Genomic DNA, 12,421 nt, shown 5'->3' with positions numbered 1-12,421 from the left:
GCCCTAAAAAGAACCAATAATTCTTAGAGGCATATGTAGCCACTTTATGTCTTCTAATAAATAAATTTTCATATGTATATATGTATGTATTACAAGTTAAGGTTTTTGTTGAAACATTCCATTTGTACATGGGCCCAAAAGTCTCATAATCAACCTGTGCCATCTCTTTATAAGGAACTATCTTATGTATAAAATTCATGATGGAGCAACACAAGAAAACTATTAAATTCACCTAATGAGATCTAAACCTGCCTAACTGCCATTTTATAGTATATTAAAATGACTACAATTGTTATTTTGAACTCAGGAAAATGGACATATACTGCTATTGAGGTTGCTTTGAATAATAAAGATGAGATTGGAAAACCTTCAATCTCTTCCCTCCAATTAACTAGAAAAAAGCTGGAAGTGGAGGTATACCTCAAGTAGTAAAGAGCCAGCCTTGAGTAAAAAAACTAAGCAAGAGTATGTGGTCCTAAACCCAAGCTCTAGGACTAGGAAAGAAAGAAATTAGGATGCTTTGGCTCATGCCTATAATCCTGAAGATCAGGGTTCAAAGCCGGCTGGGGCAGGAAAGTCCATGAAACTCTTATCTCTAATTAACCAACCCCCCACCACCAAAAAAAAGTAAATGTGAAGTTGTGGTTCAAGTGGTACAGCACTAGTCTTGAATACAAAAACTCAGTAATAACACCCAGGCCATGAGTTCAAGCCCTAATACCAACACATATACACACACACACAGTAAAAAGAAAAAGAAAGAAAGCATTAAAGAGGGCTTTTTTTAAAAAGCTATATTTTAAACATTATTTTTTAAATTTTATTTCTTGTATTTTGCAAGAGGCTAGAATGTGGCTCACTGGTAGAGTGCTTGCCTAGCATGAGGATCTTGGTTTGATCCCTAGTTCCACCACAAAAAAAAAAAAGAAAGAAAAAGAAAACAAATTTAAGAAGTATAAAAAGTACATAAAAGTAAAAAGTATCCTATTTATTCCTAGCCCCAACCACCACTATTTATCTACTTCCTGGATAGGAATGTTTTTTTATAAAAATAAAAAAAATTGGGCTGGGAATATGGCTTAGCAGTAGAGTGCTTGCCTGGCATGCATGAAGCCCTGGGTTCAATTCCTCAGCACCACATAAACAGAAAAAGGCAGAAGTGGTGCTGTGGCTCCAGTGGTAGAATGCTAGCCTTGAGCAAAAAGAAGCCAGGGACAGTGCTCAGGCCCTGAGTCCAAGCCCCAGGACTGGCAAAAATCAATCAATAAATAAAATTATGTCATTTGCAGGGAAATGGATGGACCTAGAATAAATCAAGTTCAGAAAGACAAATGGCACATGTTTCCTCTCATATGCAGAAGCTGGATCTAAAATACTGGGACCTAATAAAATATATAGGTCTCTAGGAATTCACAGACAGACCAAAGGAGGATACTCTTAAGAGAGGAACAGAAAGGCACAGTACCTATGTGTATCTAATCATATAAAATAATATTTATCAAAATGAACTCCAGGAAATAAAATCAAGAAGTTTTTTTTTCTTTGTTGCTGTTTTTGTTTTCTTTTTGTCCTGCTTGTTCATTTATCTGTCTATGGGAGGGTAATGGGAGGCACAGAAATGGAGGGACAAAGTGAACAAGTGCAGCAACGGTACTCATTGGACACTATGTTGACAATGAACTACACAACATGTGGGTAGGGATGGGAGAGAAAACTGGCAGAGAGGGAGGGCAACATTGTCCAAAAGGAAATGTACTCATTACCTGACTTATGTAACTGTAAACTCTGCACATCACCTTTATAATAACATATTTTTTAAAATAAATTTAAATTTTTAAAGGAATATGCTAAATAATAAATGCTGTACAAAAAGTGATTTTAGGATCATGTAAATTTAAAAAGTGAGGTGATACTAGGCAAGGGGTCTATCCCTTGTGCCACATTCCTCGTCTATTTTGCTTTAGTTTTCACATAGGATCTCATTGCTTTTACCTGGGCCAGTCTTGGACCATAATCCTCCTAACTCCACCTCTCAGTAGCTGGGATTACAGGTGTAAACCACTACACTGGGCTTACTTTGAAGACAGTTTAGATGACCCGGCTGGTATTAAACTGGAATCCCCCTATCTTCACCTTCCAAAGAGCTTGGGATTACTGGAGTATACTGCTATACCTAACCTTAACCAAATTATTCTTTACTATTGCTGCAGGGTTTTATTCTGAGGTACTTTATATTCTCTTTCAGTGTCCAAATTTTCATATTGCTATGCTGTCACCCAGAACATCTTTAGAATCAAAGGTGCTTGTAGACATTTAGAATTTTTAAGAGACGGTTAAAATTATATTCAAATAAAATGATCAATTCAGAGACAGATATCTTCTGCAACTTACATTTTCCATTCTTGCTGTATTCTTTCTCCCACATACCACTTCATCATGTTTGGTGGTGATGTCTTTTCCTTTTCCAATAAAACCCTTTTTGGGAGTAGGAACTGGTTTTGCTAAAGGTGATTAATACAATTATATAAAAGAGTAAATCGCTACAGTCAACATTGTCTAAAATAGACATTTAATCTAACAGAGTAAATCACCAAATGATACCCAAAGACAAATATGAAATAAAAGGGTTCATTGAGAAAAGTGAATCTTCCCATCTCCATCCTCATTCCTTGTGCCCACTGCTCCAGAGATGAAAAGCGCAGATACCTGGTCTATAGGGGTCATCACGAGTGTCCTGCCAGTCGACTTCATCTTCGGAGCTATCGCTGTCTTCAAAAGGATGTACTTTTCGATAATTTTCAAAGGAAATGGAAACTTGAAATGCAAAAACAGTTGCAAGTTGATTGAGGAACGCATTACAGAATAAGCATTTCGATCACCCAATGGAATCATCACAGTGAGATTATAGTACCTTTGCTATCGCCATTGAATTTTTTTTCCTCACGCCTAAGCTGTGCATCATACTCTCTGTCAAATTCCATCTGCAGCATCTGAGCCAGCATCAGGTCACTGGAAGTGTCAATGTTCTCTCCAGAAATAAATGGTCCTTCAGCAACACTATTTAAAATAAGGTAATATAAACTGCTGTAGCATGATGGTGCAAGAGCCTACCAATTTTGAAAGTAGGATTGGTCTTTTCAGTGTTGAAATCACACTAACAATGGGCAACAATTCTACCAAACCATTCACCTTTCCCTGTCTAGTAAAACTCAAAACCAATGGCCTAAATCTATGAGAGCACAGAGAAAGCTAAATACTCTATCAGAAAATCCACAGACACAGAATATACTTGTTCTATGTTCCAATCAAAGGAGAAATAACTTACAGACACACACACACACATACACACACACACACACAATATACCTTATGAAAAGATAAAGTACAAACACTTGAAAACTGTACCTCATCTAGTTCAACTAATACATTATAACAAAAAGCTAGAAAAAGTCTTTTGTTCAAGATAATATATAGGTTGAATATCCCTTCTCTGAAATGTCTGACACTAGCAATGTTTCAGATCTCAGTGTTCTCTTTTGTTTTGAGGGACATTGGGGTTGAATTGGGCCTCACTCTTGGTACGCAGGCACACTACCACTTGAACCACACCTCCATTCTGTGTTGCTGGGGATAATAGGCACTACTATGTTCAGCCATTGTTGTGATGAAACTCCTGAACATGTTTATGCCAGGGCTGGCCTTGAACCACAATCCCCCTAATCGCTGCCTCCCAAATAGCTAAGATTACAGGCAAGATCTACCAAGGCAGGGAGTTTTCTTATAAAATTTGCATAGATTACCAATTGATCATCCCTGGACACACACACACACACACACACACACGTACACCCCTGAAATACCCCCAAACTTATAAAATTTGCATAATTACCAATTGATCATCCCTGGAGACACACACACACACACACACACACACACACACACACACCTGAAATACCCCCAAACTTATAAAATTTGCATAATTACCAATTGATCATCCCTGGAGACACACACACACACACACACACACACACACACACCTGAAATACCCACAAACCTGTGCTTGTTGAGAAGCATTTTGGGATTTTCAATCTTTATAGAATCAGAACCCAAGTATCAGTAGTAGATTCCCAATATGGTGCTCTTTCTACTGCATTGCTTTTCTAAATGTTATGTCCTAAACATTGGTCAGGAATAATTAGTCAAATCCTAAAACTGTCACAGAAAAGAAGTAAAACAGATACTTTGTGAATTCTACTTACACAACTTTGGGAAAAGCAGCAGCTTCTTCTTCTAACTGCAATTCTTTAGCCAACTGTTCACTCATCACATCAGCCAAAGAGCAGGATATTGTGTTTTGAGGGGTGGCCCATGGACACTGTTTTAAAAAGAAGAAAATGATAAATACCCAGTCATAGCAATGAACTAGCCATACAGATGAGGTTATCTTTTGAGAATTGAACCCAAATTGAATGGTTGGCTATTTACAGAAACCATCTTAAAGGGAAAAATAACTACCATCTCAAATCTCATCAAGGATAAATGTAAACAAAAAATAGCCAGTAGAACCATCTGGCAAGGTGGTAGGTATGTTCTTGGTTGAGGGAAGTACCAGGCTATTAGAGCATCATACCACTAGTCCAAGAGTTCAGCTACCTCCTCTTGTTCAATACACTGTTCACCAACCAACTTTCCACTTAGGATTGAGGCCCAAGTAGACTGTGTTCCAGGAATAGTCTATACCAATTAGCACAATACAGCATTCTAATCTAAGCCTATGTCTCACCTAATTGTTAAAGTCTGTGTCAACCCCTCTTCAAGATATGTTCACATTCTAAGACACAACCAAAAACCAAACCACAAATTATACTTCTGAAATTCAGAATTATGGAATTAGACTTTTGAAATAATATAATTGTGGTAGCTATCTTCTCTCTCTGAGGCTCTTTTTGAACAGTCAATAAGACAGGTGGCCATCCTCAATGACACGTGTTTGCTACTGGCATTTGCAATCAGGACTTCATGTTTGCTAGGCTGGTGTTCTACCACTGAGACAGCCTCCAGTACTGTTTTCAACTGTTAATTTTAGGATAAGATCTCATTTCCAGCTTTGGTGTGCACTTGGACTTAGATCTACCTCTCTTAATACTTCCCACAGTTGCTGAGATCACATGCATGTATTGTTTCATCCATCTTCCATAATGGAAATGAAATCTTATGAACTTTTCTCCTCAGGCTAGCCTAGAATCTCAATCCTGGAGGATCCTCCTATGGATCTTGGGATGACAGGTACATGCCAATGTGTCCAGCTATGGGTTGAAGATGGGTCTCAAACTTTTCTGCCCAGGCTGGCCTTGAACTGCAATGCTCCCAATTTCACCTTCCCATGCAGCTAGGACTAACGAGTAAGCCACTGGTACCTAGCTATTTCAATCTTCCTAAAACACAAATTCTAGATTTATTTCACTATTTTTTCCAAACTAACTCCTAACTAAACTTTCTGTTCCCTCCCTTGTTTCTATTGTCTAATGTAGAATTTAGCAAAGGGTGTTATCTAGCCTCAAAATTATTTAATCAAGGTTAGCAAGCGCTGCCTCAAGCACTGCCTCTAACTGAGATGATCTCAGAAACAAGTGGGCATAGACCTATGGTCCAGGACCTGATGTGGCTCAAGCTGTGTGGGTGGAGTAGGCAAGGATGTTGTTATGCAATGGTAGCTATATTTACACCCCAGAGAATCAGAATCAAGATTTTCTTGGTCTCAGCCGACTGAGGACATGCACCTGTCCTTAGCACATACCTACAGTAACCACTACAATTTGTTCCAGCCCATTACAAGTTCAGACCAGACCTAGAGAGAATAGGGAGGCTTTCTGAAAGTCTAATGTGGCTTTCATTCACTCAGAGCTTATCAGCAATAAAACTGAAGCTCTCCATAATCTGCATAACATAGCTAATCTTTAAACCTTGTGGCTCAAATGACTTCCTTCTGCTCTTTAACCTAGAAAGCCCTGATCTGGTCAGTTTCAAAGTCCAGATTTCAAAAGACAGATGACGTATTCTAACTCAGAATACTCACTTACATTTGATTATGATTAATAGTAGTATAACAGTATAATATTTACTGTCATCCTTGTTCACTTTCTACTTTGCTTCTTTCCTTTCAATCCTTGACAATACCAAGGACTGAACCTAGGACATCCCATATGGCATGCAAACAGTTTACCCAAGCCATTCCAGGTCAAGAGACAATATTTCAATACTCCCTAAGTTTGAGCATATGGCTAAATACTCAAAGCTCAAGCTGGGGGCCAGGGACTCATATCTGTAATCCTAGCTACTCAGGAGGCTGAGATCTGAGGATTGTTGTGGTTCAAAGCCAACCCAGGCAGAAAAGTTCCCAAGGCTCTTATCTTTTACTAACCACGCAAACACTGTAAGTGGAAGTGGCATCATGGTTCAAGTGGTACAGCTGAGTACTAGTCTTGAACACAAAGAGGCACAGGTACAGCACCCAAGCCCTGAGTTCAAGACCTACAACTGAAAAAAAAAAAGCACAAAACTTAGTGGATCAGTTCTATTGCTTCCCTAATCACCTTCCCTGAAATGTAAGAAGTAAACTGCTTTACTGCCTGCAATAGAAAATTCAAATTCCTCAGTAAAGAATTCCCTTTACACCTATACCCTCATTTGTCTTTCCAAATATGGCATGGGGTTTCTCCCCTCCTCTATTTTCACCAGTTAAATATCACCTCCTCTGTAAGACTATCTCCATGGCATCTTAGTTGGATCCTTTCGTTTATATTCCTATACTACATGAACACTGCTAGTGCAGGCCCCATCACTAAGTAGCATGAGTCCTTGAGGGGTAGAGTCCTCAACCTTGGAGCCCAGCACAAGTACTGGCTGAATATGTGCCATGGGGAAATTGCAGAGTTGGAGCTGCCAGGCTGTTGCTAAGCTGCTGAGGGGTGGTGCTCCTTGACTACCCGTCATTTCTGAAGTCCTTTCCTCCATCTTGCTCACCCAGCTCTAAGGCTTAAGTCTTCTGTCATCTGGTAACTAATTCTGCTAAGACAGTTCATAAAATATTAACAAATAATTTCTCAGAAAAGGCAAAAATGTCAGGTGGTAATTTAGTTTACTTTGAGGGAGATATTTCCTATTCCCAGAGAATGGATCAGAAAGGGAAGGTGGAGACCACAAACAACACCAAGACACCTTATGTCTTCCTACCATTGACCTAGCTCCTAGGAGCCTAACACTATAGAGCTAAACTTCCTGTACCTCAACCAGCTCAATTAGGCCATCTCATGCTGAGGCAATTTCCTCAGGCTTGGTAGATAACATTTCAGAAAAACTGTCCCTCTCCACTCTGTGAAACCAAATCCAGACTCTTCAAACATGCCCTCAAAATCCCGCCATCAAATTTACTGTTGATATCTCCTACAAATAGGCACCAGTGGTCTGTGATACAAAATCCTGCTATGATCTCATGACTATTCAGTAAACCAATCTATTTAGAAAATAGTAACAAAAAATAAGTAATAGAAAAATAAGTAATAAGTTGGGCACCTGTAATCCTACCTACTCTGCAAAAAGCTGGAAGTGAAGCTGCAGTTCAAGTAGTAAAACATCAGCCTTGAGACAAAAAGCTAAGGGACAGTGCCCAGGCCCAGAGTTAACACTCCTGTACTAACATGTATGTGCACATATGTATGCACACAAACGCAACTATAAGGAGTCAAGGAAAAATTTTTAAATGGCAAACACAAAGGAGGTAAATAAAAATTAACTCAAGAAAACCACCACACACAGGAAGATAGATTCCTTTTCTAGCTACATAGCAAGAAGATATGATCCAGGAAGAATAGTTGAGTCATTTTTCATCTCTAGACAGGGGCCCTAGAAAAAGGTTTAGTTATATATGATGACAATAATCCATTAAAAATAATAACTTGAGGATATTCTTAGGGGAGAAACACAAAGGTGCAATGCCTATGTGTCTCAGAGCATTCATTTATCGAAATGAACTCCAGGACATGAAAACAGGAGGTTTTTCTTTGTTGTCATGTTCTTTTCTTTTTGTCTTGTTTATCTGTCTTTGGAAGGTTAACAGGGGGCATAGAAATGGAAGAACAAAGGTTGAACAGATGCAGTAATGATACTATGCTGAAAATGAATTATACAACTTATGGGCTGGGATAGGAGGAAAAAACTGAGAGTGAGGGAGAGTGATATTGTCCAAAAAGAAATGTACTCTTTACCTGACTTATGTAACTGTAACCCCTCTATACATCATCTTTATAATAACTACTAAAAACTAAAACTAAAATTAACTTATCATAACTTGTTTTGTATTTACAGAAAAACTGCAAAAATAACACCCTTATCCAGTTTCCCCTACCATAAACATCTTACCCAAATACTGTACATTTGTCACAATTAGTTAACCAATGCTAACATATAGTTAATTAAGGTCTTTACTTTCAGACTTCTTTAATTATTTCCTACTATCCTTTTACTGTTCCAGAATCCTATCCAGGACACATTATATTTAAGAGTCAGGTCTCCTTACACTTCTCTTGGCAAATTTCTCTTTTATTTATGATGGCCATGACAGTTTTGAGGAATATCACTAATTCATTTTTTTCAGCAGAGCTACACATTTCCTCACTTTTGCCTACAATTTGCCAATTCTCTCTCCTGGTATATCCTCAGAAATGCTTTGTTCCTAACAGGGGTCTGGCATTTCTAACTAGCAACACAGGGTCCCTGTCAGAGGGTCTATGAGGTAAAAGTTTCTATAGTAATACTAAGATATGCTTTGTCTTGTGTTTTGTTTTGGGGTTTTTGGCCAATCCTGGGGCTTGAACTCACAGTCTGGGCACTGTCCCTGAGCTTCTTTTGTTCAAGACTAGCACTCTGCCACTTGAGCCACAGCCCTCTTCTGGCCTTTTCTGTGTATGTGGCACTGTGGAACTGAATCCAGGGCTTCATGCATGCTAGGCAGGCACTCTACCACTAAGCCCCATTCCTGGCCCATTCTTTGTCTTTTTTTTTTTTTTTGCGCCAGTCCTGGGCCTTGGACTCAGGGCCTGAGCACTGTCCCTGGCTTCTTTTTGCTCAAGGCTAGCACTCTACCACTTGAGCCACAGCGCCACTTCTGGCCATTTTCTGTATATGTGGTGCTGGGGAATTGAACCCAGGGCCTCATGTATACGAGGCAAGCACTCTTGCCACTAGGCCATATTCCCAGCCCCATTCTTTGTCTTTTTAACTTTCATTCTTTCAGCCGTAGAGTTTTCCAAAATCTACAATGGATGTGATGACATCATCACTCTGATGGCTATTGAGATGTGTGCTTGTGAATACTATGCTTGTGTATACTTGTGTTTTCTCAAACTTTCTATGGTAATAAGTTTAGCATACAAATGTGCATTTTTAGAAACTCAAATTTGTTCTCTATTTCCACTGAGTTCTTATTACTCGCCTTCAACCAATTATATCTGCTATAGTTCGATATCTGTGAGAATGGATTTTTTTCATTACATCAAAATATTGCAAGAAACTGAATTTAAAACAAAGGAGATAGAAAAATCCAGCTACCTTCTACTAAGGGAGATTGTGTGTGTGTGTGCGTGCGCGCGCGCGTGCGTGTGTGCGTGCCTGTCTGTCTGTTGAGCTGGAGTTTGAAGTCAGGGCCTGGGCACTGTCCTTAAGCTTTTGTCTTCATAGCTAGAGCTCAACCACAATTACACTTCTGGGTTTTTTTTTTTGGTAGTTAAATGGAGATTAAGAGTCTCCCAGACTGAAAGCCCAGGCTGGCTTTGAACCATGACCCTCAGATCTCAGTCTCCTAAGTAACTAGGATTATAGGTGTAAGCCACTAGCCCATGGTTCATTAATTTTTAAGAGTTTAAAAAGGTCCAACTATAACGTTTCAAGGATTGCTACCCTTACACATTCCTTCCATTCCATTCCTCAAGATCCTCCTCAAGGGGCTGGGAATACGGCAAGAGTGCTTGCCTTGTATACATGAAGCCCTGGGTTTGATTCCCCAGCACCACATATATAGAAAACGGCCAGAGTGGCATTGTGGCTCAAGTGGCAGAGTGCTAGCCTTGAGCAAAGAGAAGCCAGGGATAGTGCTCAAGGCCCAGGGCTGGGGAAAAAAAAAAAAGATCCTCCTCAAATGTCTACTTCTTCCCTATATGCTTCAGTAACCAGTTTGATTTTCCATGAGGTTAATGCAGGAAAGATATTTTTCCACAGAATTTTTTAATTTTTATTATTTAAATACCATTCAAGTAGTAGTTTAAATAAAAATAAAGACAATTGTATATAGGGCTTATAACATATGTAAAAGTAGAAATAATAGGACAAAGATTTGGATGGGGAAAAATGGAAATATACTTTTAGGGTATTTATACCACAGACAATTACATAGAAGTGGCTTCCAGAAATTGAATATGTAATTAGCACTACCGATATCAAAAGTAGAAAAAGACTTTAAGTGATTTTTAAAAACAGTTTTGCTTACCAAAACTCTGTCTTCCCAATATAGTATTAATAAACACTGGAAGTGTATTTTATGTTTAATGATGAAAATTGAATCTTATTTCAATTATGTATATTTATATTAAGCAATTATTGATGCAAAAATACTTCATTGAATTAAGAGAAATTTATTCCAAGTTTACATGTCTTCATTTGACTCTTTTTTGCAAACCTTGTGAAGGAATTTAACATGTACAGTATATTTTTATTGGTCTCTATCTTTGTCAGTTTATGTCTATGAATCTTCCCAACAATACAGGGAAATAACATCACATTTTGTAAACATGGTTGTAAATGTGATTGTGATTATAAAAAATGTAAATGTGATTACAATCACATTTACCAGTAGAGCATCTTAGATCAACTTTTGTAAAATCAACTTTACTTAATAGCTGATTATTCACCTCCTTTTCTGTTAAGTCCAAGGTTGAAGGTCCAGTAAGATTAACAAGACCCTTTTAAAGGAAACAAGTGTTTTCTATGCCAGACCCTTTTAAACGAAGCAAGTGTTTTCTATGCTAGTATGCAAAGAACAATTATGAACCTAAGAAAAATCTAGACTTCTTCAAACCTTAATTTGAGAAGCACAGATCCCAATGGAGTGCTCCTGTTCTCAAGCAAACCCCCAATAAGATGGCAGAAGTCTTTTCATCCTTCTAGAGAAAATAACCTGAAAAGGGGCAGCCTGAAAACTAGAAGCAGGTGTGAAATAAAGGCTTTTAAGTTTGCCATTTTAGGAAAAAAGATGCCAGATAGATGAGGAAAATTAGAAATATTTTTAAACAGTGAACCCTTCAGTATTAGCATGGGAGGGAGAGAGAGGGGAGAGAGGGGGGAAAAAGGGAGGAAAGAGGGGAGAGGAGAGAGAGGGAGGAGAGGGGAGAGAGTCTGAGTTTTACCATTATGACTTCAAAAACAAGAAATTACCAAATGAAGATAATCACGCTTGTCCAATTAAGGAAGCATCTACCGAAACCAACTTTCTAGCTAGCACTCCGTGTGTTGGGCTGATTCACTCAGGCTGCCAAAAACATGATTGTGCTTGTTTTTCCTCAAATGTCTATGGCGCAAAGGGAGTTCCACTCAAATCTATGTGATGTGACGGGGGCTCCGAAAGCAAGATGCAGAAGGAGCGACGGACCCCCAACACAACCAGGCCCGTCTTGGGGAGCCCCAGCTGCCCCCGGTCGCCTTTCTCCAACACCACCACCACCGCCACCACCACCACCCCCGCCCGCAGCTTGGATACCGGTTGAGGTCGCCGAGGGTCTCGCCACTCGAACTCCCCTGATCACTCCTCCCGGGGTTCGGAGACGACCAGGCCCAGGGGGACCAAGGCAGGCAGACTAGCCCCGCATCACCACTCACCTTGCTGGGCCCCCAGGGCGTAGCTGGCCCGGGTTCAGGTGAGGCGACGCCGACCAGATCCATTCAGCGAAGAAGACAGGGACAAGAACAAGGCAGATCGGCGGCAGGTCGAGAAGCAGACACCGCCGAGGAGACACGCTGGGCTGGGGTGACCGGCTGGTGGTGCGGGACCTACGGTGACAGATGGCGGCGGCCGCGTCCGGAACTAGACTTCTTCTCTTCCGCCCGCACCGCCCTACTCGCTTGCGATTGGCTGCCGGCTCCGAGACGGGCCACACTTCCGGCCACTGCCTCCTGGGAGGCCGGACCAAAGGTTCCGCTGTCAGCAGCTAGTGCTGATCAGAGCTGGGTGTGGCGTCCCTGAGCCTGGGCTCTGCTGGTTCCCGCACCGCCCTCTTTTTCATTCTTCCCAGGCTGGCAGTCTTTGAGTCTTATTTCACCAGACTAGTGGACTATAAATAAACAAACCAGGCGCTTTCTGTTCATTCATATTTCC

General features: G+C 40.1%; 1 protein-coding gene across 1 annotated transcript in view; it reads right to left on the bottom strand.

Annotated features, from left to right (window-relative positions):
- Positions 1-12,134, bottom strand: part of Riok3 (RIO kinase 3) — a 28,851-nt gene extending 16,717 nt beyond the window's left edge. The window contains exons 1-5 of the mRNA XM_048363643.1: positions 11,926-12,134; positions 4,260-4,375; positions 2,912-3,057; positions 2,707-2,814; positions 2,392-2,501 (exon numbers count right to left, since the gene is read on the bottom strand). Coding sequence (XP_048219600.1) covers positions 2,392-2,501; positions 2,707-2,814; positions 2,912-3,057; positions 4,260-4,375; positions 11,926-11,988 — 543 coding nt within the window. The 5' untranslated portion in view covers positions 11,989-12,134. The remainder of the gene's footprint in view (positions 1-2,391; positions 2,502-2,706; positions 2,815-2,911; positions 3,058-4,259; positions 4,376-11,925) is intronic.
- Between the last annotated feature and the right edge of the window lie 287 nt (positions 12,135-12,421).

This window comes from Perognathus longimembris, chromosome 15 (assembly GCF_023159225.1).
Source record: "Perognathus longimembris pacificus isolate PPM17 chromosome 15, ASM2315922v1, whole genome shotgun sequence".
NCBI lineage: Eukaryota > Metazoa > Chordata > Mammalia > Rodentia > Heteromyidae > Perognathus > Perognathus longimembris.
Note: the sequence above shows the minus strand (reverse complement) of the source record. Positions and strands in the feature narration are given on the sequence as shown.